General features: G+C 63.9%; 1 protein-coding gene across 26 annotated transcripts in view; it reads right to left on the minus strand.

Annotated features, from left to right (window-relative positions):
• Positions 1 to 26,835, minus strand: part of ARVCF (ARVCF delta catenin family member) — a 45,694-nt gene that overhangs the window by 3,298 nt on the left and 15,561 nt on the right. Inside the window, exons 1-18 of one of the 26 annotated variants that reach the window (XM_073223724.1) lie at positions 19,361 to 19,494; positions 18,690 to 18,808; positions 11,385 to 11,543; positions 10,687 to 11,204; positions 9,242 to 9,741; positions 8,468 to 8,651; positions 7,553 to 7,670; positions 7,060 to 7,231; positions 6,397 to 6,414; positions 5,355 to 5,426; positions 4,141 to 4,268; positions 3,692 to 3,842; positions 3,276 to 3,474; positions 3,081 to 3,192; positions 2,882 to 2,972; positions 2,500 to 2,553; positions 1,977 to 2,062; positions 57 to 862 (exon numbers count right to left, since the gene is read on the minus strand). In XM_073223724.1, coding sequence (XP_073079825.1) covers positions 692 to 862; positions 1,977 to 2,062; positions 2,500 to 2,553; positions 2,882 to 2,972; positions 3,081 to 3,192; positions 3,276 to 3,474; positions 3,692 to 3,842; positions 4,141 to 4,268; positions 5,355 to 5,426; positions 6,397 to 6,414; positions 7,060 to 7,231; positions 7,553 to 7,670; positions 8,468 to 8,651; positions 9,242 to 9,741; positions 10,687 to 11,204; positions 11,385 to 11,543; positions 18,690 to 18,761 — 2,805 coding nt within the window. In that variant the 5' untranslated portion in view covers positions 18,762 to 18,808; positions 19,361 to 19,494 and the 3' untranslated portion in view covers positions 57 to 691. Of the gene's footprint in view, positions 1 to 56; positions 890 to 1,326; positions 1,447 to 1,976; positions 2,063 to 2,499; positions 2,680 to 2,881; positions 2,973 to 3,080; positions 3,193 to 3,275; positions 3,475 to 3,691; positions 3,843 to 4,140; positions 4,269 to 5,354; positions 5,427 to 6,396; positions 6,415 to 7,059; positions 7,232 to 7,552; positions 7,671 to 8,467; positions 8,652 to 9,241; positions 9,742 to 10,686; positions 11,205 to 11,384; positions 11,544 to 15,139; positions 15,228 to 16,376; positions 16,566 to 18,689; positions 18,809 to 19,360; positions 19,574 to 26,835 lie in introns of those variants that run through there. The other 25 variants (XM_073223727.1, XM_036993574.2, XM_036993579.2 and 22 more) reach the window with 25 other exon arrangements.

Here is a 26,835-nt window from a genome sequence, read left to right on the forward strand (position 1 = left end):
GGCCAGCAGAGCCGGCAGTGCGCGGTGCGAGATCTGAGTCGTGGAAGGTAAGAAACTCCTTTGTTGCTTTTTTTAATTTTTAAATTTTCTTACAAAAATTTCGGTGTTTACCAATACAGTCTTATTTTGGTTTTGTTTTTAATGCTTTTTGTCAGTGTTTTTCTTGTTTTTAAGTCACAAACAGCAGGCACTGACAGCAGTGCCCCGCTGCTGCTGAAAGTCTTGGAGGCATTCCTCAGGCCCCGGCAGACCGCGGCGGCCAAGGCCCCGGGCCACAGTCGCTCAGGGAGGCGCCCACTCATGCACCCAAGGGCAGGACGGGGCAAGCACAGCCTGAGCCCCTCTCGCTGCCTCCAGAGCACCTCTGTGTGGGCCGGTCCCCTTGCAGCGGCCCCCCAGCCCTGGGCCGCCTGCCGTGCAGGGTGGGCCTCAGCACCCAAGGGAATCCTTTCCACCCGCTGGAGTCCAATACCTTCCTTGCACCCCATCCCTGCCCGGCCACGAGCCCCCAGGACACACCCGCCCCACAAGCCTGGGGCACTGCACGCACAGGGGCACATGCCTGTTCCGCTGGCCCTCAGCAAAGCCAGGTGCCCTCTCTGCCGCCTCCCTGGGCCCTGCCCTGGCAGCTCCACTGGCATTCTCACGCACACACAGCACCATGTCAGTCAACAGCGAACTGAACTTCAGCCTAGGGGACTGGGAGGGAGGCAGCCAGGAGCCGGGAAGGGAGGCACGTCCAGAACGTCTGGTCCAGGTTCCAGGCGAGAGGAGCTGCCAACCCCCGCCGCCAGGGGACCCCCAAGCTCCATGGCAGGTCTGCGCAGGCCAGCCCTAGTTCCTCCTTCCCACGATCAGATCCCTAAGAACAAATGGCTGGGCTTGGGCCCTGAGGAGGGAGAGGAGAGGGGAGGGCTGAGCAGGGCAGGCCAAGCGGATGGAGGTATGGACAAAGGTGGCTGCTGTGGGCAGTACAGGCTGACCCCAGGGCCTGGGCACCAGGGCCGATCCCCACTTGCTGGTCCTTGGGGGAGCCCTGTGCTTTAGGGCACCGGAAGGTGCTGGGGGATGATACCTGCGCTGGTCCCATCCCTGGGCCCTGATAGCAAATGCCTGAGCTGGAGCTGCAGGCGCAGAGAGGACCCTGCCCCTCAGACCCTGGCCTGTCCTTCCCTAGGATGGGCATTCAGGCCATGGAGCGCGAGGCCAGGATCTGCCGGGGAGCGTCTGAGCAGTGCAGAGCGTGCAGCCAATGGAGATTAGCAAGAAGCCCCCGCCGAGTTGGGTGGGAAGTGATTGGGCGAAGAACCAGACGAGAGAACGTACCAGGCATGCAAGCTAGACCCAGGAGTCAACGGGCTGAGGCTTGGTGTCCCCCACGGCGTCCACCAGCCTGACTGCGGGCCTGCTGGGCCCGGGAGGAGGAGCCTTCCTGCAGGGGGCGGGCTGCAGCAGGTGGGTGGTGGGCAGGGGGAGTTAGAGGCAGAACAGAGCAAGTTAGAGCTGACAGGTGGGGAGGGCTGAGGGCAAGGGGAGCCGGGCTAGTGTGGCTCACACAGATGCAAAGTGACACGTGGACACACAGATGCCAGTGCACAAAGCCAGGGGACTGGCGCAGAGCAGGTGGCAGGTGCTGCCCTGGAGGTGGGCCCATAGCCACCCACATGCAGACAGGGGTGCTGATACACTGACACCCCTGGCCCTGTGCATTGTGCAGGTAGCACCCTCTGTCCTATGTCCTCTCCTTCCCAGCAGGTGTGAGCTTTGAACCACGTGCACCCAGACTGACCCTGACGTGAGGGTTGCAAGGCAGAGGGGCTGCTCCCTGGGCTTGGTCTCCAAACCCAGCTGCCCTGGGAAGTTAGCCCCACCCCAGGAGGACCACAGGCCCAGCCAAAATCTACTCTGGCCTGGGCCCCTTTTTAGACGGCCCCCACATGTGCCGCCTCCCTGGACACCTGCCCACAACCACTCACTTTCAGTGGTTCCTTCTCCGAGGCCTCCCCTGCAGGGTCGCTGCCTTGCGTCCTCCGCTCCCTCCGGCCCACAGTGGAGTATCCGTCTGTGGAGTGGGGCATGCAGGGAACTCAGGGCCAGGCACCACCTGAGAAGGTCTCAGCCCAAATGCAGGGGTCTTCTGGGACACGGTGCATCTGGAGAGAACCTCCCTGCCCCACAAGCACCATCCTGGAGGCCTGGGCCAAGTCTCCTGCACCCCCTGCCCTCCCGCCACCAATTCTCACCAACCCCACCTCACTGTGGCACAGACCTGTAACTCTCATTTGCTCTGCATGGCAGCGCAGAACCTCTAGTTTCACTTCTTCACTGGCGGACGAGGACCAAGCTGGGCACTGACCCTCCCTGGCTGCCTTGCCCTCATCCCTGAGTATCCCTAAACCAGGTCTCTTTTTTCCAAGCAGCACCTTCTTGAAGGCCCTCACAGCAGCAAACAGCAAAATCCCATGGCCCACCTCCCTCCCTGGCCCTGCCCACACTCACCTGGGCCAAGTGCCTCCATGGGGATCACATCCTGGCTGCCCGGGTTCTCCCCATCTGCAAGGCATGAGCGGGCAGCTGGCTTCGAGCAGCAGTGGGGCAGACAAGCCAGGGTACGGCTGGCCTCCGCGACCCCGGATATCCTGTTACGCCTTTGCACTGTTCTGCTAGGCACGAGCACCTCTAGTTCGATGCCAGTGTGGACACCAGGGGTGGAGAGAGTCCGGGAGGCTGCGAGCCCGGAAAAGGGCCCCCACCCAGGGGCTCCTCCTGGAAGAAGGCCTGCCTCCCTCCTCCATCCCTCTCCCGTCCTGGGGCTCCCAGTGTGGAAGAGCCGCCTTAGACCCTCAAGGACGGGTCCCCACACCCTCTGCCCTGTACTCACCAAGGCTTTTGTCCACCAGTGGCAAGGTGCTGTCGTCAAAGCCTCTGGGACTCGGTGCTCCCTTGGGCCCCTTGGCAATAGTAGCAGCCGACTGGGATTGGGGTTAAAAACAGACGGGGCGGTCAGGGCCGCTCCAGCGAAGGACCCAGCCTGGCCACGTGGACGAGGGAAGGCCAGGAGGGGGCTGCACAGGCCGTACCTGGAAACGCGCCTTGGTCCAGCCTTCCTTCTGCAGGGCCCCGCGCAGCTCCCTGTAACTCCACACGGTCTGCAGCACGTGGGACGCGGCCTTCGCCTCGCGCACCGATTGGCTGCAGCCAGGCCGGGGCGGGCCCGGGTCAGCGTCCCCCGCCCCGCCGCGGGCCCCGCCCCGCCCTGCCGCGCCCCCACCCACCTGGAGGCGCCGAGCGCCACGAGCGCAGGAACGCCACGAGCCTGCAGAAGCGAGCGCGCGTTGTCCAGGCTGTCGGACACGATCTCGTGGATGGTGTTGAGCACGGCCACCACCGTGTCCTCCTCCAGGCGGATCTCGGGTCGCGCCGGTGCCTGTGCACTGCGCACATTCCGCACCAGCTCCGCCATGGCATAGCTCCCTGAGGGGCAGGGTGGGGTGTTAGGACACTGAGGGGCAGGGTGGGGTGTTAGGACACGCCTCTAGGGTCCCGGTACTCGGGCTAGGCCTCCGGACAAGTTCAGGAACACCCAAGTTACTGCCGCGGGGGCGCAGTGACGGCGGCGGGGGACGGGACCCTGAAGCCCCCCGAGCCCGCCCCGTTCCGCGGCCCAGCTCGGCCCCGCCGGCGTCCTCACCGATGAGGTCCTTATTGCGACGGTCCAGCGAGAGGTTGCGCAGGGCGATGGCGACGGCACGCACCACCTTGTCGGTCTCGGACCGCAGCAACTCCACGAGCACCGGCAGCCCCCGCTCCTTGCGTACCGTGGCGCGGATGTACGTGGCCCACTGCAGCAGCGAGGCAGGCCGCGTGCTCAGCGCGGGCGGGCTGCACTCGCCGGACACTCCCACCTAAGCCCAGGCCGCTCCTTCCGGCTGGACGTCTTCCCTCCCAAAGCCCTCCACTGGCGGCTTTGCCGCACCTCGGAGAAGCCTCCCAAAGCCCACCGCCAGGGCGCACTGCGCTCTGACCTCTTGGACCTCGGGGAGGTGCTGTGTCCCCCCAGCCTGGGCAAAGGCAGGGCAGGCATCGAGGGGACGCCTGCGACCCCTCCTCTGTACCCTGCCCCCCTGCCATTTGACTCACCACCCAGGTGCCAGCGCTGAGGTTCTGTAAGGCCCCGGCAGCCGCCTCCAGGGTGTTGAAGTTCCGGCTCTCGGTGAGGAGGGAGAGGTACAGACGGACAACCTCGGGCTGGTACAGCAGCTCAAAGCCTGGGCACAGGGCACCGCAGCCCAGTCACGGGTCCCTACCCCATCCTCCCCCTCCCTGGCTGTTTAACATCAAGGTCTTCACTCCTTCCGGTCGCCGAGGAGGGAAAGCGCTCCCATGTCACAGAGGAACAGAGGCTCAGTGCGGAAGCCAAGGGTTTGGACTGCCAAAGCACCGGGACTGGGTCTGCCTGGCAGGCAAACTGGAGTAGGGAGGGCTGCGGCACAGGAGGTGGGGCTGTACAAACAGGGCCGAGCCCCTAGCAACAGGACTCAAACGCCCTGGCAATAGTCCACCCTCCCTGCCTGGAGCTGAGGCCCTGGCTTGACAGCAGAATTACACTGTGGGCTCCTGAGATGAGGGGCCAAGCCTTCGGCATCTGCCTGTGCCCAGACAAAAGCTCCCTCCCCAACCCCCACCCCACGTTTCATCCCCCAGCCCCGTGCCCCACACTCCCTCCCTGCCAGCCTCACTGGATTCCTGTTGCCCAGATGCTCCCAGCATGCTCCCCCCTTACGGTACTCCCCCTCCCCCGCAGGTGTCCGCATAGGGCTGTCCTGCCTCTGATGCGCCCTGCAGACCCGCTGTGGCTAGGCCCTCCCACTGCCACTCAGGCGGATTCCCAGAGCACAGAACAGTGCCGGTGCGCAGCAGGACACCCGCAGATAAGGGTGGACCCGGGGCTCCAGCCTGCCTCTGCACCGGATCTGGCTGTCCCCTCCCAGGTCCCAAACCCTCTCAAGTGACCCTGGGTTCTTTGGCCGACCCTGGAGGCGCAGCTGGCCCCTGCCCCTCACTGAGGCCATACTCCAAACCCTGCCGGTCTCGCCCATGCTGCATCTTGGCAGATGTGTGGCCTCTCTGTGCCTCTGTCCTCCCGTGTTGCCTAAGTAACCGACTGCACTGACCCTCTTTCCGACCCCTCAGCGGGTGCCCAGGGACTGAGCTCTCCTCCGGAGAGCCCCACACCTGGAGACCTCAGTTTCCCCAATGGATCCCCAAGGCCCTTCAGGCATGCTTGGTGACACAAAGCCTCACTACCTGGATGGGCCTGGGCCTGGGCCTGGACTCCACCCCTGCCTGCTCACCTTTGGCGGCCTCGGCGCGTTTGGGCAGGTCCAGCGTGTCAAAGTTCCGGTCCATCTCACTGTCCTTCTTCCCTGAAACAGAAGAGCAATGGGAGGTGAGGCGGGCCCTGCAGGCAGCAGATGCATGTCAAGAAGGCTGGGAACCCAAAATACACCCCCACACCCAGGACTGGACACCTAGAAGCCCAGGAAGTAGAACTCTGTTCTGCATTTTGGCAGGCAGGCCAGCCCAGAGGAGGGCAGTGGTGGCAGTGGGGCCTGGGACCTCCCGGCCGTGCCCCCAGCACCCAGGACGCATCCACCATCAGGTGCTGGGAGCTAAGGAGGTTTCTCCAAAGCCCTCTTTGCAGCTGCCAAGTACCAGTAGCCCAGACTGGGTGGAGACAGGTGTGGGCAGGGAAGGCGAGGGCTGGCAGAGCCAGGACAGGCCTGGTTGCACAAGGAGGCAGGAGCTGGTTCCCGGCTCTGCTAGCCAGGAGAGACCCACCTGCGGGCTGAGCCAGGATAGCAGCTCCATGTAACACCTGTCAGCCTCAGCCTGCACACCTCCCTGGGCGAGCCCACTACCTCTCAGCCAGCCCCCCGTCTCAGGGGGGGGCTTCTCCTTTGGAAGGCAGCAGAGATGAGTTCAGATGATATGGGGCCCCCTGCCTGCCCGGCGTCACAGGACCTCTGTGTGGTCAGTCTGAGCTACACATCACCTCATCCCATCGGAAGGGCACACTCTGCTCCCTGGTGCCCCAGGAACAGGCACACCTGGGCCCTGCCCACCCTGGGCTCGCCCCACCTCCGGCCCAGCCCTGCCTAGGCAGCTGAGTCTGAGATGACAGACGGACAACCCCTTGGCCTCCCAACCAGTCCAGGGCAGACATTCCTGCCTTTGTCATGTCCACAGTTGCCATGGAGATGGCTGCTCAGAGAAGGGACTGGGGGTGGGAAAGGGCCCTGAGGCTGGAACACCCTGCAGCTGTCATGGAGATGACTAGCAATGCGCCCACTGCACCTGGCTGCCAGGCCCGAATGTCAGGACAAACGGACTCACCTTGATGGAACCACTCCTCTAGGCAGCCGGAGGAAGCACGGGAGAGAGGAGATGAGCCTGAGCGGGCAGCACCCTCCAGCCCTCCCAGGAGGCCTCAGCTTCCCACTGCATACCCTGGGTTAAGCAGGTGGACCTTGGAATCTCACCCCAATTACTTTTGAGAGCTGAGCATCCACAAGTGGGGCAGGGAAGGGAAAACCTGGGGTCCAAACAGGCCCACACGAGTGGGGCGGGCAGGGGAGGCACGGACTCCATACGGCAGGCGTCAGCGGACACAGGTGCCCGGGACCTGGGCCAGGCAAAAGCCAGTGGGAACGGTATGGAGGAGGGGTAGGGTGCTGCCCTCAGGGCCTCTAAGGGTCCTCAGCAGGTGACATCACCTCTGGCACTTTCCACACCTGGGCCCACAGAACCCTTCCTGGAGCTGAGGGACTGGGTCCGGGCACTAGCAGAGAGGCACGCAGACCCCCTCCTGGAGGCCCTGGAGACCCACAGCGCAGAGGAGGGAAGGCGACCCGTGCGCTGGGCACCCCTGGCAAAGCACCCTCCTTGGCTCCCTGCTTTCTTCCTGAGCGGATCGGGGGGCCTCTGGCCTCCTTGGCTGCGTGGATACGGGAGAGCTCAGAGGGTTTCTGAGAGTGGTACCCGAGTCCACCCACACACCTTTGGCCTTCTTGCCACCGAAACAGCCGGCGTCATCCCGCCTCCGGCGCTGGGAGCCAAGAGCACTGCCGGGGGGCCCAGGCTCGGCGTCCTGGTACCTGTCGGCCCCAGGCACCTCCTTGTGCACATGGTAGGACAGGTTCCGCATGATGCACACGCAGTTCTCCACCGACTGGGGGGAGAGCAGAGCTGTGGGGCAGGGCCAGGTGGGTGCAAGGCATGCCCACCCCCCTGGGATTAATGAAAACTGGCGCCGCAGCCATCGTGCACGGAAGCGACTGGGGACATTCACAGGGAGGCCTAAGCTAGGGGCCCACATGGGCAAGAAGGGTGGGACACGACGCCCACTTCACATGCCCAGAGTGCTGCCCCGGCCCGCGTGCTCGTTCCCCCGTGTCCTGCCAGGCCCCGCTCCTGCTTGTCTCCCTGACTCTGTAGGAAGCTTACCAGACTGACCCTGTCTGGGACCTGCTGGCCCCGCCGCCCCGCCCACCTTGTTATCCGTGTCCTTCCTGCCCACAGCTGACTGCAGGGCGTGCAGCAGTGCATCCACCAGCCCTTCACACTCCCGGAGCCTCCGCCGGGCCTCTGCACCATCAGAGCTCACGTTCCTGGGTAGCCAAGAGCAAGCCCTGTGACCCCTGGCCCCCACAGGAACTCCCCTGGCCCCTCCCCGGCCTTGAGGTCTTGTTTCCGTCTGCAAACAGGCTCTGATGCCATTCTGTTAGGGCCACGGCAGACGACACCAGACTGGAGCACAGTGAACATGGAGCACCGGTGCCTGAACACTGAGACGCCAGGAGGGCATCTTCCCTGGCATGCACAGGGTGGCAGCAGGGGCTGGGGGGCTGTCCCTGACTCCCAGCTAATCTATAAATGAACAGAAGTGGGTCTAGAGACCTAATCTGCACATAAGCAGTTCTGAGCCTCCTCTGAAGGAAGTGCGCAGTAGAACCACAGGGGCACATCCTGACCGACAGGCAGGCCATGGGGACCCAGGACAGCCGGTGGGGTCCCTAGGGCCTCCCAGGAGGTGGGGAGGAGGGCAGCTGGAGGCGAGGGTCCTAGCTCCTCAGCCCCTGGCTGTCACGATGACAGGAGAGCAATTCGGAGCTGGGCAAGGCTGGGGCCATGGGGTGCTGCCCAAGAGGGTGGCAGACCTGGTCCTAAGGCCACCCTTGCAGGTGACCACAGCCCCACCAGACCCCACTCTCAGGACTCAGCAGGAACTGTGACAGGGCTTGCCAGTTCCTAAGACTTGGGCAGCTAGTTGTCTTCCATGTCTGGGCACAAGGACACGGCTCTCCCCAAGTCCGCATGCAGGCCGGAGTGCCCGGCTCCTGCTTCGGGACCAGCAGCAGCCGTAGGCCACAGCATGGGGCGCGCCCCCGCCCGGCCCCGCCCACACCTCAAGCAACCAGACGTATTCTTGAAGACTGTCGTCCACTCGGCATCCCGTGGCTTAGAGTCCTCATTGGGCTCGCGCTCCCAGCCCGAGTGGGGCACGATGACCTCGTGGGTCAGCGTCTGCAGGCCATGGTCAATGATGACCATCTTCAGGGGCTCGTAGGACGACAGGTTCCAGAGGGTGCCTGCAGGGCGCCATCGACCAGCCAGTGCTGACCATGGGCACTGCCCTCCCTACTTCCCCATGTGGCCCCACGCAGGACCTGCCCCCACCCTCTGTCATGTCCCAGCTCAGACCAGAAGGTGGGAAGTGACAGGAGCTGTGAGAGGTCCTGCCCACCTGCCCTGGCCCAGGTGAGACGTTGTGGCTCCCAGCTTTAGGGAGCCCCAGAGGGCCTGGTGGGGAGCTGGCAGGGAGCCTGGGGCTGGACATGGCAAGTGCGTTTGCCTCCCCACCCCTTCCCGGCCACGTGAGTTGGGGAGACTACCACTCCAGGGGCCCTCTGAGTCCCACGGGCACCATCCTCACTACTGCCCTGTTGGGGTGGGACCAGGAAGACTGAACCTGCAGCTGTCGTGGGGACTTGGGGGCATATGGGGTCAGGGCCTGCCTGAGGAGCCCAGTGCCAGCCCCACAGGCTGGAGGCAGAGGGACCAGAGACCCGTCACAGCATGCCCGCCTGACACCTGCCCCCAGCAGCACGGACTCCTGACCCCATGCGCACTTCCCCGGCCACACTCTGCTCTCCTGCCTGGGGCTTCAGGTGCCACTCACCTGTGACGAGCTCTCGGACCTCGCTGTCCCGGGCGGCGCGCAGCAGGCGCACCAGGGCAGACACCCCGCCGCAGTCCCGGATGGCGGCCTTGTTGTCAGCGTCTCGGCCATAGGACAGGTTCCGCAGGGCCCCGCAGGCCCGGCGCCGCACCTCTGCCCTTGGGTGGTCCAGCAGAGCCACGAGCAGAGGCAGCCCCCGCAGCTGCCGCACACGACGCTTGATGCCCTCGTTCTCGAAGCAGAGGTGCTGCAGGTAGGCAGCCGCGTTGGCCTTCACGGGGTCCACGGGGTGCCGCAGCATGGCCAGAACCTCCGGCAGCTCGGGGTCCCGCCAGCGTGGCTCCTTGCGGGTGCTGTCCACAGAGGGTGAGCGCCGCACCACCCGGTCCAGGCTGCCCAGGCTGCCCCGTTCCGGCTGGGCCAGAGGGGCTGCCGTAGCCAGGAAGGGGGGCCGCTCCTCCATCAGCTCCCCGCCATCATCTGCTGCATCCTCATAGGCCCTGTGCAGGGGACAGGGTGCATGAGCACCTCGGTAGCTGCCAGCCCTAACCTGTCACACCGTCCCCACAGAACCGTGCACCCAGGGAGGGTGGGGCCAGGCCTAGAACACTGGTACTCCGCCCCAGCACTGTGTAGGTGCTGAGAGTCACTCCCAACCCAGCAAGAACTGCCTCAGAGCTGGTGACAAAGCCCAGTGCCAACCAGTGGTCATTAGGGCATGCACCCTCCCAGGTGGGGAACTCACTCACTCACCACCAGGCGGAGTTCCCTGGTCCCAGACTGGACTGAACACATTTCTGTAGAACACTGTCCACTGGGGGACCCCCCTTCCCACAAGGCCCATCTCTGGCTTGTGCCAGGGTCAGCGGGGCAGGAGAGTCTGAGCACAGTTATCCTGGGGACCATCTGAGGGGCGTTTAGGCCGCCAGTCCCCCAGGGTGCAAGAGGCCCCTGTGGGTTGTCCCCATCAAACCCACGTCCTAGAGAAGGGATTGGGGCCAGGAGGGGCCAGGTGTCTCACCCAGTGTCACACAGCATAACCCAGCTCAGGAGACAGAGAAACTGAGGCTAGCAGGGGGCAGGCCCACAGGCTGTGGCAGAAAGGGCCGGGGGCCGAGGTTCTGGCTACTGAGCAAGGCTGGGGTCCCTGCTCAGAGAAACGCCCTGAGCCTCTTGGGCTCATCTGCATGGCCACCCAGGTGAAACAGGGCAGCAGACGGGTGGCACTGCCACCAGGTTCTCATGCCCCTGACCCGCAGGGAAGGTGCCCAGTGCAACTTCCATATCTCAGAGCCCTTGCTGCCGTCCTGGACACAAGCTGACGCCAATTCAAACTAATATGTGTGTGGCTAACTTAGCCCCAGAGGCTAGACTTCCTGTGGGGTACCCTGCGGTCGGGGAGTGGAAGGCAGGCTTCCTGGCGGCGGCAGGATGCAGCTGTTCACCTGGCACGATGGCCCCGCCCACAGTCAGGCCTCCTCTGCGTGGCAGTGCCGTATTCAGGCTCCAGCTCCGGGCCACCGTCGTCATCAGCGGCCAGGCTGCGGGTGTCATCCTCCAAGCCATATGGCTCTGCCTGGAAGCGCTCAGGCTGGGAGCGGCCAGCTAGCGTCACAGGCTCAGGGACAGAGGGGAAGGCTTCTCGCCGGCCAGGCAACGTGAAGCAGCCATCGCCGGAGCCTGGGCCACCACGTGGGGGCCGTATGCCCAACCCACGGGACAGGCTGCCGTAGCTGGGAACGTCACGGGGCTCAGCGCCATCGGGAAAGCTGCCCCCACTGCTGAGGTAGGCTCGGGAGAGTGTGGCTGCCGGGCCGCCCCCTCTCAGCAAGAAGCGCCGGTCCAGGGGGCAGTCAGTGAAGGGGCCTAGCGGTGGGCCGCCATCCAACAGGGGTAGGCCGTCTGGGCCTACGGGCACCTGGCGCACTGTTCTAGTGGTTACTGTCTTCACAGTCTTGGTGACCTGGTGGGTTAAGTGGGTGGTTGGTGGGCTGAGCAGCCTGAGGCTTGGTCACAGCCCTGGCCTCAGTCTTCTATCTGAACAACGGGTGGCCCGGGAGGCTGGGACTTGTGCCCACACTGCAGACATGGTAATGGCTGTGGTTGCACGGCCCAGTCACGCACCTCCTGGGCCTGGCCGTACCTTGGTCTCAGTGCGCCGGGTAGTGCCATCTTCCGATGTTACGATGGACACATGGGAGGTGGGCGTGCCAGGGTCCTCCTCCACCGTCACTGTCTCCTCCAGTACCTCGGGGGCCTCTGGCATCGTGGCCAGCGAGGCCTGGCTTCCCGGGCTCTGCTCCTGGCGGGGGGACAGGCCCACTGCTCACCTTGCTTGGGGTGCAGTGCTCGGCAGAGTGCCTCCTTCCCTGCCCCAGAGCCCAGCAACCCAGGGCCCATTTCAGCTCCTGCTGGTGAGGGCAGCAGCATGCTCCCACCTGAACACCAAGGGGCTGACCTCACCCCGGGAGCCCCAGGAGCTGGCCCCCACGCTGGCCCCCAGCAGTGCAGCCTTGGGCAGCCCTTAGTTTGGAACTAAGGCCTGGCTGTGGCAGGCTCCTTAGGGCCCAAGGAGGCCGGATGGGACCTGCTCTCCTGACATCACTTGCTACCCCTGGGTGGCCCTCCTGGTGTCCTGAGCCTCCTTCTGCCCCAGCCCAGAAACCTTGAGTGCAGAGGCCTTGGGGTGGCAGTTTTGGCAATGCTCACCAACTCTGTGGCCACACCCAGGCTCCCGCTGTCCCCAAGGCCAGCTAGACACCCGTGCAGGACAGAAATACCCAGTTCCCAGAATGCCCTGTGCACTCAAGCACCAAATTACCCTCACTCTTCTGGCCTGGACACTCCTGGGGTATTGAGTGGGCACAGCCTGACTCTACCTTGCTTGGCCTAGTGCCCCTCCACTGAGACCCGGGGTGTCAGATCAGAGCCCAGAGATGGTAGATTCAGGCTCAGGGTCCCACTTGATCTGACAGGAACCCTGACCCTGAGAGCCTCTTCCCATACCCCCACCCGTCCCCCCAGCCCTTACCCTCAGCTCGTGACCACCTGCTGCCCGCCTGGCCATCAATGCTGCAGGTAACCTTGGTGGAATTTCAGGCAAGATGGCTCCAGAGAGAGGCCCTTCTAAGGCCTACACGCCACCTGGCCAGACTTGCCAATGGAAACCGAGGCTCACAGAGGATAAGCTGGCTCCCAGCTGAGCTGGACCAGACCCCTACTGTGCTGAGTGGCACAGGGACCTGAGAGTTATGTCTACCCTTGGGCCTCTGCCCACATGGGTCCTCTGCCCTGTGCTGTATCTAGGATCAGCATCTTGCCAGGACGGGTGGAGGCGGAAACCCAAGCTGTGGTGGGCGGGTGAGGGGAGAAGCACACTCCTGGGTGGCCAGGGATGGGTCAGCAGCAGGACACCAGGCCCCATGCTCTGTGGAACAGGTCTCCCACCTGGGCCTCAGGCCCCCGAGGCCTGCATGAACTCTGAGCTGAAAGCCAGAAAGGCCAACAGCTCACAGAAGCATCTGCCTGGCATCAGAGTCCTATTCTACTCAGTCCCTGAGCCTGGGAGGTGTGCTAGGCCAGGGGTCGAGAGCCGCCCTCAGGGCCTGCCTCCTTCAAGAAGTGTTAATGGTGTGGAGTCTCCACAGGTTGGAGTCCTGACCTGGAGGAATGCTTGACCCCCACTTTCTGCACGAGTGTTGAGGTTCTGGGCTCCAGGAAGACACCTGCACCAACATGTTAGGGCAGGTGCACCCCTTGGGCTCTAGTGACACCAGAAGAGATCACAGAAGGGGAGCCTGGGTGGACGATATATGAGTTTATAAAAGGGAAACAGGTGACAGAGGGAACGGTATTCACCCAGAACTTCACAAACTGCTAACTGGGGACTTTCAGGCACCCACACAAAGGATTTATGATGCTTTTCAGCCACTCGGGTTGTAGCCTTGGCCGGCACCCTCTCAGTCTCGGGATGCAGGTGGAATGCCTGTTAGGGACCCAGCCATTGGGGTGGCTCTGGCTCTTCTCTGAAGGCGATGGGGAGCCAAGACGATTCCAGCACACAAGGTTCAGGGACACCCTGTCACTGCTGGGACCTCGGCTGCCCCGTCTGTATTTGGCAGGCACTAAGCTCTCGGCAGGACCCTGGGGGGCCAGACAGAGGGGCCTGGGGCCACGCCCTGGTGGTGGCAAGTGTTGGGGAGGGGCCAGGAGCAAGACTGACATGAGGGGGCCAGGACGCTGGCCAGGGCACTGCCAGAGGGATTCAGCCCTCAGTAGGCTTCCATACATTTGCATACATTAACACACTCAGAGGAGAGCCCCTACTCCCTGGGTAGGCACTGGGGGTGGGGGTGTAGAAGGGGATGCATCCTGAGGCCCACTTATTCTCACTCCTGCCTGTGGTTTGGGTCTGACACAACGCAGTCGGGAAGTGAGAAAATGGGGGTCGAGGAGTGCCAGGATTCCCAAGACCTGGTAGTCCCACAGCGTTGCCCACCTACACCCAGCATGGGCAGCCTGGCAGCCAGATCCCCAGGCCCCAAGGGCCCTTGCTGGCAAATGACCTCAAGGAGCTAAAAATGGGTGATGACTTCACCCGGGCGGGCAGGCAGGCAGAAGCATGAGTCAGCTGGTGATCATGAGAAGGCCTGGCCCCTGTTACACATGCCTGGGCACACACAGGCAGACAGGGATCCTGGACACATACATGTACAGGTACCTGGTACCCCAGCAGGGACACGTGCACTTGTGTGAACACGCAGCCTGGCCCACAGGCCTAAGCACATCAGTTTACATGCTTCCTAATGTCACCAGTGCACACTGCCCACCGTGCCCGTAGGTCTCGCATGTGTGCACACACACCCATTGCCACCTCCAGTCTTCCACCCAGGTCTCCATTCCCTCAACCACCCACTCGGGTGTCCCCTATGTGTATCTCGGAGCTGGATGGAAGAAACGAGCCTCAGATTGGGAGAGGGCCAAGGTCAATCTGGGGCTCTGGCCTCTGTAACATCTCTGGGGTGGGGATGTGGAATTGTGGCCTGACAACCAACAGGCCTTCAAAACAGGTCGCTGACCCAGGGTGCCTGCATCCTCATCTGGCCTCAAAACCCTATTCTAGGACCCCGTGTCCATATCCACCCACCCAGGCTGGCTCACCCGCAGGGACCCCTAACTCCACCTCCTCCTGTACTCCAGACATGTACATTAGCCTGGCACACCACCCCCAGCCCTTCCTACACCCCAAATCCTGCCAAGTCCTGTCAACTATCTCCCGTCACCCTTCCCAGCCCTGACCTTATCCTTGCCACTCGCTGGGGCCACTGTCCAACCTCCCATTATCTACCCCCAGGACCCAATCCCATCCTATGGCACTCCCACCCATGGTCCACCTGGTCCAAGGCCCTGGGCCTGGCTGAGAGGAGCTGCTGTCAGGCCTGGGGTTTCCCGTGAGCTCCCTTGAACTTGGACGGCCCTGGCGCAGGACTCTGGGCCTGGGCTGGAGTGGCCAGTACCTCAGAAAGTGGGCCCAACCACCTGTTGTTGCTCTCAAGAGGATCCCCAGGGGCACAGAGCTGAGCCCAGTGAGAGAGCCCTGGGACTGTCACACCCCAGGGCCTCAGCTTCCTCATCCGGAAACGGGGAGTAGCCAGGGAGTCCAGGCCACAGAAAAAGCAGGACACTGCCATTCCCACCTTTGTGGTAGATTTAAGGAATGTGGGGAATAGAGAAGTCATGTGTGAACCAACACACAGAGGGCTGGCACCTGGGCAAAGGCCCACAACAGCCTCTGGGATGCGTGTGGGAATGGCAGAGGGAAGGGACAGAAGAAACAGGCCAAACTGTAGCGGGGACGGCGGGACCGAACCAGGGCCCAGAGGTGTGAACCAGCCTCACCCCTGGTGCCTGATAAATGAGCACATGGGATCCCACGCCTGGCTCCGACAAGCCCCGGTCCAAGCACCCAGGGTACAGATGGCTGCCGCTGGATGAATGAAACGCAGAGTGGAGGGATGAGAGCCGTCCCCACCCAGAATGGCCAGCCCAGACGGAATCCCCTATCAAGAGACAGACGTCCCCCTCCCCTGGCTGCCACAGCCTCTGCCGACCCTGGTGGATGACAGGGAGCTCAGCCCTCTGGAGCAGAAGCCCACCTGCTAGCGTGCAGCCCCACGTTGGGGGGCTGAGAGGTCGTGGGGCAGTGGGTGCCCAGAAGACGAAGACGAGGAGAGCAGGCTTATGGGAGCTAAGAGGGCTGGCTGTCACCCAGCCCAGCTTCCCCAAGCCCTGCCCGTGTCCATCAGGCACACGGGGGCCCCAGACCTCCGGGCTTCCCTGACTGGCCCCTCCATCTCTGAGGCAGGCAGTGGCCAGACCCTAGGGGTCACACCAGGGATACCCAGCAGGCAGGTGTGGAGAGACCTACTTCCCACCACAAGGAGCTGGGGGTCGCTCCTCCTCCACTCGGCCTCAGTCTCCCTGCCTGTCACTGCACCCCGCCTCCCCAACCCGAGCAAGAGTGCGAGCTGTGCACCCCCCAACCCCGTACTGGGAGGCTGGCTGCGCCCGGGTATTCCCAGGAGACGCTCTCCCACCTCTGCACGTGAACAGGGCTGTCACCCACCCCTCCCCTCACGTGCACTGCCAGGCAGACGGGGCTTCCATTAAAGCTCCGGAAGCTCCTTCGCAGGTCCCCAGAGGCGGAGCCCGCGCTGGGATAGGGGAGGGGGGGCCCGGCGAATGCCCAGGGAATAGGAGGCCCAGCCGGGCTGCCCTCTGCAGACTCGGCCTCCCTCCTGCACCGGCGGGGCTGCTCGGAAGGGCCTTCACCCACCACCCCCGCCCCAGGCACCTGTCCTGGTTGCTGGCCGGGGGCGGCGGCGGTGCGCCCAGACAGGTCCCGGCCCCGCTGCCCGCGCCCGCCCGGAGACCCCCCACGACCCCGCCCCGCTCACTCCCCCGCCCTGCCCGGCCCCGGGGTCGAACGCGCCCGCCCGGAGCGCGGACAATAGCTGCCTCCGGCCGGCGGCTCCGTGGAACAAAAGCGGGTCCTCCCGGGAAGGCCGGTGCCCCGCCCTCCGCCGCCGGGCCCCTGGGACGCGGCCCTCTCGCCCGGGACCAAGTACCCTCCAACCTGTCTGAGTTCGGCTGGCATCGGGCCGGGCTCCCGGTGGGGCGGGGGCGCGGGCCGGAGGGAAGGCGGCGGACGGACCGGGTTCGGCTCCGGCGCCTCGGCCGCCGGGGCTCCGCAGACCCGCTCCCCGCGGGGGCGGATCTGGCGGCGGTCACGGCGAGCAGCCAATCGGGCGGGGCCGCGCCCAGGCGGGGCGGGGCGGCGGCCTAGGGGGCGGGGCCCTGCAGCCGGGGCGGGGCGGGGGTCGCCCTCAGTCCCCGCAGCGGGCCTGTGCTCCGCGTCCCTCCCCCGCGCCTCCCTGCTGGGGTCACATTTTCCCGCCGAGTGACCCTGGCCAAGCACTCCTTCCCAGGCGTCGGTTAGCGTCCAGGGGCAGAGCTCACACGCCCCTTACCCTGCAGGGCAGCGGGGCAGTTCTGGCAGAACAGCTGCCGGTGTGGCTGTGGGCAGAGCGCAAGGCCACCCTCACTGGCACAAGATACCCATCCCGGCTGCGACTCGGTTTCTCCTTGCTGTGAGATGGGGCCGATGAGACAGATGGCCCCCTCCCTCGGCTCCCACAGCCTCTGCCAGCCCTCCATGTGGGTGCTGCTGGCCTCCCAGATCAGCCCCAGGACCTTGCCCACCCCTAACACGCCCCCACCTCAGTAAGTGTCCCTGCAGAGCCCAGCAGGACGCAGCAAGCAGCCCTGTACTGACCCGCTTTGCCTTGGGTTCTTCCCATCAAGACACAGAGGCCCAGGGTCTCTCCACCCTGGGTGGGGGGGTCAGAGCAGCCCGTTAATCAGGGCTCCTTCAGCCAGGTGCACCCCACCCCCAGCAGCCTGATGTACAGGGGCAGCCACCCTGGAGAGCCTGTCTCTTGGAGGGAAACGGATTCTGGGGAAGGGCTGGGGCTGTCCTGGGTCATCACCCACAGTGGAAAGCCAGTGGCTCTCCCATCACGAGCAAGCAGACCAGGCTCTGAGATGAACAGAGGTGAGGCTGGCCCAAGGAGGTTCAGCGGGTCAGTCAGGAGCAGGGCCGGGGGCCTGGCCAGAAAACCAAGTCACCCCTGGGGCTGCTCTTCCTCCACAACATGCCACATACATTGGCCATGCAGCCAGCAAGCTCAACCACTCTGGGTGTCCACTACATGCCTGTCGAGCCTCAGTTTCCCCACCTGCATAGGGGTGAGTTGCCCTGACCACTGGCCCCTTGTGTCTTCCATCCACGGCTGCCCTAGTGGAGCCACCTGGGGCAAGAGGCCTGGACCACTGCCCTCAGGGAACTTGACCTGAATGCTTACATTTGGGCTATTTCTGTCTTCTCCCAAAATTACCAGCTGCTAGTGCCCCAGCCACACAACCATCTTGGCCTAGCCTGAGGATGACCAGGTCCCTAAAGGTGCCCCCACATGCACACTGGGTGAGAGCCAGTCTTGCTCCGGTCAGGGGCCTTTGAGGAAGGACCCTTCCTCCCGGAGGACGAAGGGCAGGCGGCCAGGACCGTGGGACAGCCTGGGGCCCACAGCAGCAGGAGCCCAGCCCCTCGACTGCCTAGGCCTAGCTCCCTGCCTTGCCACTGGTCCCCAAGATTTGCACACCGGACCCCAGCTAAAACACTGAGTGTCAGCAGCTCCAGGCAGCCCGGGGGCTCAGCAGGTAGGTCACTAGGCAGCTCCTGCAGAGATGAACGTGGGTATCAGGTTTGGCATCAATGCTGCCAGGCCTGATCAGCAGGATGTGGCCCCACCTCCCCGAGTGCCCAACAGCCCTGCCAGTTCAGCCACTGCCCTGAGAACAGAAAACCAAGGGCAGGCGGGGAGGGCTTTGGGTGGGAGGGGTGGTGGGTAGGGAAGTGTGCTGGCCCGAGGTCTTCAGTCCCCAGCTCTCAGGAGGCCAGGGCAGCTCCAGGCTATGGAAACATCTTCCCACAAGGGCGTTGACCCTTGGTGGGGACATTGATCCTCAGCCATGCCCTCCGGGGTAGAGGCTATAGCCCTTCCGGCCTGGGAAGGATAGAGTGCCTGGCATCTGAGGGGTGGCCCTGGGGGTCACTGGCTGCCACTGTCCCCATGTGGCCCTCTGGGCTGTTCCACTCCCCCCCGCCAAGTTTGTGGGTGCAGGCCTCACCCTCTGGAGTGCCTGAGGTCCAGGAGGTAGGGGTGGCCACTGCACCCATACCTACCCTGCCTCAGTCCCGGCCTCTGTGGACTGACCCACCTCAGCAGCCGGGGGTTTGGAAAGACAGTGGCAACAGTGAGGGGCATGCAGGGCAGACCCCAATCCAAGGCCCTTCCCTCCTCCCAGCTCCTAGGGCAGCTCCACCCACCTGCGCCTTGCCTGGGTCCTCAGTCAGTAACAGGGACCGACATGACACCACCGAACTCCAGGTCTCCCACATTTCTTTTTCTGCTCCCACCACTCCAGAAGTGGCCTCTGGCTGCCCACCTGCAGGTGAGGTGCCAGGCATGGTACGTGGTAGGAGGAAGCCAGGTGGTCTGACTCCTGAGTCACCCCAGCTTTAGAGTTCTCACAGCCTGGCCACAGGGCCAACAGGCCTCCACACCTCCTGGGGCTGCACAGAGGCTCAAGCCCAGGCTGAGGGCAATGGCCCATGGAAACTGAGGCCCCCAAGTCACCCTCTGAGCTGCAGGCAGAGCCCAGGGCCTTGCTCAAGCCCTCCCCTGGGGCTCACCCACTGATGTATGTGATGAAGGACCCCGTGGCTAGCAGCACCCATAGTGTCGCCAGGCTGACCACACAGCTTCCCAGAACAGGCTCACCTGAGTGAAGGCTGCTATTCTGAGGGTCCGGCTGTTTTCTGCCCACTCAACACATGGTGCCCTACACACTCAAGCGGGACTTCTGACCCCCTTGGGCCCCCTCCCTAGAGGCCCCAGGAGGTTTGGCAATAAGCCACTGCACGCTGGCTTGTGGTCCACCAGGGCTCTTGTTTCCCCACTTGGACATTTTCACACTTCCTGAGTTATTGGCCCTTACCTGCAGGACCAGCTGTTGCCAGGCCATCGGTACGGGCTGCCCACTGCCCACACCAGGCTGCTGGGCGCGCTCCAGCTGCAAGGCCACATGGCGCCGCTCCTGCTCCAGTGCCCGTGTCAGTCGCTCGAAGCGCGCCTCCTGCTCCTTCACCGAGGCCAGGATGCTGGCGGCGGAGTGCACGTTGCAGTCCTCCATGACCAGGATGCCCACCGACTGCAGGCAAAGCAGAGCAAGGTCAGGGTGGGGCTGGCATGGAGGCCTGGGGAGGCCACCATGGGCCCCCTGCCCACCCCACTCACAGATCATCCGACTCACTCCCAGACTGGAACATCCAGCTCTCTGGAGAGAAGCTGCATTGATTAAATTCTAAATTAAAAGCCATTAATCCAAGGCCGGCCGGAAGCAGCCAGCTCCCTCCCTGCAGGGTGTGGGGCTCTGGCCCAGGCTGCCCTGCTTCCTGCCAGGCCCAGCAGAACCACGACTGTGGGCGTCCCAGAGCCTGATGGGAAGGGAAGGGAAGGGCATGGAGTCCTCGTCACGCCAGTCCCTGTGGTCCCAGCTCTCAGACCCTTCAGGCCCTGAGAACAGGCCAGCTCACCCCCGTCTCGTGGGGCCAGCACAAGCCCATCTCACCGCAGGGAGCGCTGGGGCCCAGAGAAGGCAGGGAGCAAGCTGGTGCACCAGCAGGCAGGGAGCGAGAAGCCTCCCCACTGCTCCCAAGTGCCTGGGACACCGAGGCAGGCGTGGGGATGACGCCAGCCTCAAGACCAGTAGCCGAGCCTCCACTTGCAGCCATGGTGTCTAGGAATCAGGATGCTGACCACCCACTTGGGCAGAGCGAAAACCCAGCACAGCCTGGTTTGACGTTCCATGCGTGCAAGTGGCGCGTGTGCCTGATGCCTGATCCAGAGGGAGACTGAGGGCAGGGTCCAGGGGTCCGAGGCCCAGCGTGCAGAGAGCGCTCCCGTAGCCCCAGGGGAGTGGGTGGGGACGGTGGGGGCTTGGCAGCTGCAATAACAAGGCCATGCTTTTCCTCACTTGCTCCTTGGCCACCCAGCAAGTTTGTTTTTCATGGGCAATAACAAGCCAAGTCTGTGGCACTCAGACCCAGGTGCACCACAGTGGCGGGCGCAGGCCAGGAGGCTGCAATGCTGGGCACTCCGTGTGCGGCGCGGCACCCAGTGCCGTTCAGGACCTCCTCCTGGCCTGACCCATGCCAGCCTGCTAAGGCCAACTCAGCCGGCCCCCTCACCCCTGCACCTGTGAGGGGCTTGAGCTTGAAGACACAACTCAATGGGTGGCACCCCCAAAGCTCGCTGACCCGGGGGAGAGCCCCAGAGAGGAAGGGTCAGTGCTGGGTACAGCCACACCAGGCTGGACCAGGGCCACACTGGGGGACATGGGTGCACCTCAAGGGGAAAGAGCACCACAGGGCCCAGCCTGCTATGACAGCCAGGGAAGCCACAGCCCAGCAAAGCCAGCAGCCAGCACAGTACCTGCAGGCTGTGCTCCATCTCCCAGCACCCGTCGCATAAATACAACTGTCAGCGTGACCTCTCAGAGGCACAGTAAGTCAGCTCGGCTAGAAGAATGAGCCCAGCTCCTGCCGGGAGAGGTGGTGGCTGTCACCAGGGTGGGTGGGTGGGTGAGGCATAGACTGGGTCCTCTGGCCAGCAGGGAAGGAGGAATAAACAGCGTGACACGCCCATGACTGTGGGCACACAGCCCTGCATGCAGGTCCCAGACACACTCAGAGCCAGCAGCCACTAGGGGTGATGCCAGGCCTTGTACAGGGATGGGATCTGCCTCCCTGAGGGCAGCACAGGGCAGGGCCAGGGCAGAGCCAGGTCATCAGAGCCCCTTGGCTGCAGCTTGGGCCCTTCTCAGCTGAGCCTTGGGGCCCCAGGTCACATGCTGCCCCTGGGGGAACAGGTGTCCTGGGAGGTGCTGATCAGATGCCTGGGCAGCTGCCAGCCCCGTGGCCAGAAGGTGGCTTCCTCCCCACCTGGTTCCCAGACGTGGGGTAACTGACCGACTCAGGCTTCCCCTCCCCCACCTGACAGAACACGTCTGGGCTGCTGACTCTAAGGACAGCGGGACAGCGGGCAGCCTCAGCCCCGGCTTCCCTGCCCTGGGCCCTCTGCACACCCCAAATTTGGGGTCCAAAGAGTTCTCCCCAGCTGTGGCTGGGGCCCCGGAATAATGTGGCCTCAGTGAAAAAGTGCCCAAACCCCACATTGGCCTTCCCATCACCCAGTTCTCTCAGCTGGAGCTGAATGACTGTGTGTCTCCCAGGAGGCACCCCCAGATGCCCACCAGCTTTGGGGTAGAGTACCCCACAGCCACCCACAGGAGACTAGAGACCCTGTATCTGGGGCCCATGCCCTCTGCCTTGGTCCGAGAGCACACGCCTCCATTGGCCTGAGGGTGGGGGCAGCCTGGTCACATGGGTGTCTGCAGGCAGCCCCCAGATGTGCAGGAGGCAGGGTGCTGGCCAGGGGCATGTGGGAAACAGGGGAGATGCAGGCCCACTTCCCTCCGTGGCGGCCTTCCTGGATCCAGGGACACTGCCAGCACACGGGGCACCTGCAGGCGCAGGTGCGCCAGGCCAGCACTCCAGAGGGCAGTTTTTCTGACGGTAACTCAAAACACTGTTTTTATATTAAAACAATAAATACGTGATGACATGGAAGGCAAGTTGTGCATTAATTTTTAAGACCGACCATGAGGCCTCAAAGACGTTCTCCAGCTGGATGTCAGATCTTCAGTGGGGTAGGCACCAGCCTGACTCCGGCCGTGGCCCCAGGGCCCTGAGGGGGCGAGGAAGGCATGCGGCGGGGCCTCAGCTGACCCTGGCTCTCCTCTGCCAGGGCCGTCACAGCCTCTGTTCACCTGGGAGGTGGGCCACATGCTGCCTGCCAGGCAGACCCCTCACGACCCCACCCAGACCCAGCCACCAGCTTTGCCAGTCCTTGGTGGAGACCCCTTCTTGCCACGTGTGCCCGCCCACCTGCTGCATGGAGTTGATTTAGCAGAGAGACAGGAGCAAACAGGCCATCCAGAGACAGCCTCACCTGTTCTGGGTCGGGAGTCAGGGTGGTCGATCTGGGGAAAGTCTGTCCAGGTCTGGGTACCCCAGGAGTGACCCCAGAGGGAGCAAATGACGTGCGGCCGGGAGGGTGACTCGGTGGTGTGAGACGGTCAGGTAGCTGGGGGCACATCTGAACGGACAGCTGGGTGGGTGGATGGGCAAGCACAGGGCTCTGAGGTACTACCGGTGGAGAGAGCCCTGGCCCTGAGCCCTCGGGGCACAACCGTGGCCAACACTCACCCCGCCAGGAAAGCAAAGGCACCATCAGAGCAACTAGGGGAGGAGCTGGCCCTTCCCCAAAACCTCAGCCCACATCTGCTGTCTTCCTGCTGACCCAGACATTCTTGTTCAGGAGTCCAGCCAAACCCCACTCCAGAAAATCAAATTATGGTGCCTGAGTCCAATCTGGGTTGAGGAATTAGAGGCATTTCCTAAGGGTCAGGCCGGCAGGGGAGGCATGCAAGAGGCCTGGGCTCCAGTCCTAACCCCTTGCCGGCCATCTGCTGGCAGACTGCCTGCTGCCCCAAAGAGGGGAGAGAGGGGCTGATCACAGTTAAGACTCCTTCTGCCTCCCACCATCCCCGCCCATCTAGGCAGGGAGGAAAGGTGCCAGCAGGAGCAGAAGCCAGGCCCAGGGGCAGAAGCCCCCTCTGCCTGGGAGGGCATCACATCCTCTGCCCTTGGCACTGCCTGCATGGAGACTTGCTCCCTACACCCCTGGCAGGCCTCACGGGGGTCCACTTTTAACGTCGCCCCTATTACGATCAGATGGTGCCCACAACCACAGGGGTAGCTTCCAGCCAAGCCCACAGGGATGGGCACTGAGCCACGGCTGCAGACAGGGCCAGAACAGGAGGCCTGGGGCATGGGTTCCCACAGGGCAGAGCCCGTGTCTGTCTGTCCGTCCCAGCCAGGACCACAGGCTCTCTTGAAGTGAGGCGAGAGCCTGCAGGGCCTGGGAGGGAAGAGGCTGCTCTCAGCCTGAATGCCACAGAAGAAACTGCCAGGCACGAAGGAAGGGCTCAGTTTTGTGAGAATGAAACATTTCTGTTTACCCAAAAACAAACCTCCATGAATTGTGATTATGGTTGTTTTTTTTCCAAAGAGACGTCATTTAGAGCAATATACGCAGTGAGCATTTCAGATGAAAAACAAATGATGGCTTTACTTCTAGAGGTGACTTCACTTCAGCAAGAGCTGGTGAGGGGCGCGTGGGCACGAGGCACACCAGGGTCCCCACTTCCCTGCATCTGTAGTTCTCTGTAACAGGAAGTTGGAGGAAGAGGCGTAAAGACACCCAGGAGGTGACAGACACACTGGGGTCAGGTCCTGGTAACACCCACAGGGCAGGGACACCCTTTAGCTCCAGATGTTCTCCAATCAGTAAGGAAAAAACAAAACCCAGCTCAGTGGGTAAAGGTCACCAACAAGGGCTGTGGCCAGAGATAAGATGCTAAGCAGTGCGTGGGAACCATCATGCGCACCTACATGCCCTGAAATAAGACTAGAAGGCAAGGCTCTCAAGTGTCAGTGGTGCTGGAGGAGGAGCCCATGTTCTGGGGGCACAAGCTTCTCCTCCCAGCAGAGTGGAAGCTGCCAGCCCCAGCAGTGGACAGGACAGCAGGGAGGCCAGCCAGGGAATTCAGCTCCCCAGTGCCGCCTGCCCGCCCACCCGCCTGCCAGCCGGCCAAGGGAAGCTGCGGGATTTCAGGGAGCTGGGAGAGCCGTGATTGGATTCAGCCTGGAAATTAGATTTCCCCACAGAGGAGATGCCCCACTACACCAGACCAGACACCGCGGTGAGGGTTGGAGTGGACTGCAATGGACCCTCAGTGACCTTCTCCTGCCCCCAGGCTGCCCACACAGACACCCAGCAGCACACACTGCAAGGACAACGGTCTGGGATGCTCTTCCCAAGGGGTCTTGCCCTGTGCTAATGGGGCACCCTGGGCCAGGGTAGGCCAGGCCAAGCAGCACTGGTCAGCCCCATGGCAGGGGCTGCTGGGCAGGGGGTCCAGGGACCCAGGGGCTTTGGGTCCTGATGCTGATGTGGGAGGGTGGGGGTCAGGTCAAGGCAGGGACACCTCTGGGGCCTCAGGCAGCCTAAGGTTTGGGGAGCTGAGAGCCTGGGGCTGGGCCAGGGCTGGGGAGTGGCTGGGTGACTAGAGGCCAGACATGGCAGAGACAAGCCTCATCCTGGCAGGAGGGGGAGGCGAGGGCAGGTGAGCACCCCAGCTGCTGCCCCTCCTCAGCTGGGGCCTGAGCCACAGGAAGCCACCACCCGAGGGGCCTGAAGGGCCTCACCGAGACTCCCGCTGGGGCGGGTCACGGGCACTAGCTCCCTATGCTGACTGCAGCGCCCCTGAGTCCCCTCAGCTCTAGGGCCCACCCCTCTGTAAGGACTGGTGGGATGGGGCCAGGCCAGGACCCTGGCTGATCCTCCTGTACTGGACCCAGCTTCTGGCTGAGGACAACGCCCTGCAGGCTCTGCGTGGGGGTACGGACAGCGAGGACCCAGGCCCTCTGCGTTCCTGCAGCAGCCAGCACAGGGGGCGGGGCTGGGGGACGGCGGTCACGGGGCCCCCTTAGCCTGCGCTGGAAGCCCCCCAATGCCCTTAGGGGTAGAGGAGTGAGGCCCTAAGGTGCCCCACTGGACAAGGTCGGTCGGCCCACTGCCGCCCCCAGCGGGCACCCAGCCTGCAAGGCGCCCCTACCTGACCACGCAGGCTCCTGCTCCCCCACCCCCAGCTCCATCTTAGGACTGCACAGCAGTGTGGGCAACAGAGATGAGGGCAGGGCCTGGGCTCAGAGCCCACCCCCCGCACTCTGCGGCGGGCACAGGGACCGACTGAGGCCCCCCTGAGGAGGGGTCTGGGGCCCACCGCCAGGCTGGAACCCGACCCAGACAGACACAACCAGCACCAAGGCCCGGGAGCCCAGCCCCTACCGAGGGGCCGTGGGGTCCTCAGATGCTGACGGCCTCACAGGCTCAGGCAGGCCAAGGGCTGCCCTGAGTGGGTGCAGCAGGCACACCAGTGCCCTCGGCCTGGAATGCCCTCTCCCCGTCAAGACGGTGGACCCCTCTCTTCCCAGCCCCCTCTGTCACCATGGCAACACCCAGTCTTCGCCGGGGGGACAGAGCCTCTTTGTGGTGGCACAAAGCCCCTTTGAGGGGCAGTGGGGGTGCAGTCCCTGGGAGCCTGTGGCCAATAAGCCTCTGGGGGAGGCAAGGCCCCTCAGCCCAGCCCCCCAGTCCCAGTGCTGGACAGCCTGGTGGTCAGGGCCTGGGGTTTCCTCCCTGCGCAGTGCCGCCTGCCCCAGCTGTCCATGGGAGGGTCCCAAGGCTGGAGCCCCAAGGCTGGAGGAGTGGCCCACTGCTGGGGGCTGCGGATCTCCCACCGCCTTCCCCTAGTCTTGACAAGGAAGCCGCTCTGCTGGGACAAGGGGAAAAGGCGTCAGCCTGGGGAAACACCCGCTGGCTGGGGACCAGGGCCAGGAAGTACCTGCGGGACGGGCTTACCTTGCCTAGCTTGGGCAGCAGGCCTGGCACCAGGCCTGCGGAGGGTGCTGCCCAGGGTCCAGCCCACCCCAGCTTGCCATCCCACACTTTGCTGGCCCTGCTTCCCCTGCTGTAGGGGCTCTGCCTTGGCTCCTCAGTCCTGGGGAGAACGCAGGGGGCCTGCTGGGTGGCCTTGCTGCAGCCACAAGACTGGTTTGGACAAGAGGGAACTCTGCTGTGGCCCCGCTCACTCCAGGGCCAGGGAGAAGGGACCTGCGGGCAGGGTGGGTCCAGGGCAGAGCCCACTTCACCCCATCCCAGTGAGGCTGCCCTGTCAGTGCCCCAGTCCTGAGTCAGGGAGGCTCATCTGAGCAGGCCCCCAGCCTCAGGGCCCCTCCCTGTCCCAGCCTGGAGGGCCTCGCCACTGCTGACTGCTGCTGACCAGGCACTTGGCGTTCCCCCACACGCTGGGCACCATGCCCGGTGGCCCTCCCCCAATGACCTCCATATGACCCACTGCAGCTTTGCTAACTGTGCCCCTGGGGTGGGGAGATCACAGCCCCCAGGGCAGAAGCTCGAGGCTGAGCTGGCCCCAGGGCAGATCCGTGCAGGTTCCAGGGAGGCCACCAAGGGGCGGACCCTAACACAGCAGGGCCCCTTTAGGTCAGCAAGTGCCCCCTGCACCCCACAAAGGCCCCACCTCACGTTTCCAGCGGCTTTCCCTGTCGGCATTCCTCCTGGCTGCTGACACTAGCAGGCACCAGAATGCGCCTGCATGGGCCATCGTCAGCAACACTCACTCAGCCCCCGCCACAGCACTGGGAGCCGGGGATGGACGGGGTGGGGGCAAAGGGGGCTCCCAATAAAGCCCAACCCAGAGTCCCA

This window comes from Manis javanica, chromosome 15 (assembly GCF_040802235.1).
Source record: "Manis javanica isolate MJ-LG chromosome 15, MJ_LKY, whole genome shotgun sequence".
In the NCBI taxonomy this organism is placed as follows: domain Eukaryota; kingdom Metazoa; phylum Chordata; class Mammalia; order Pholidota; family Manidae; genus Manis; species Manis javanica.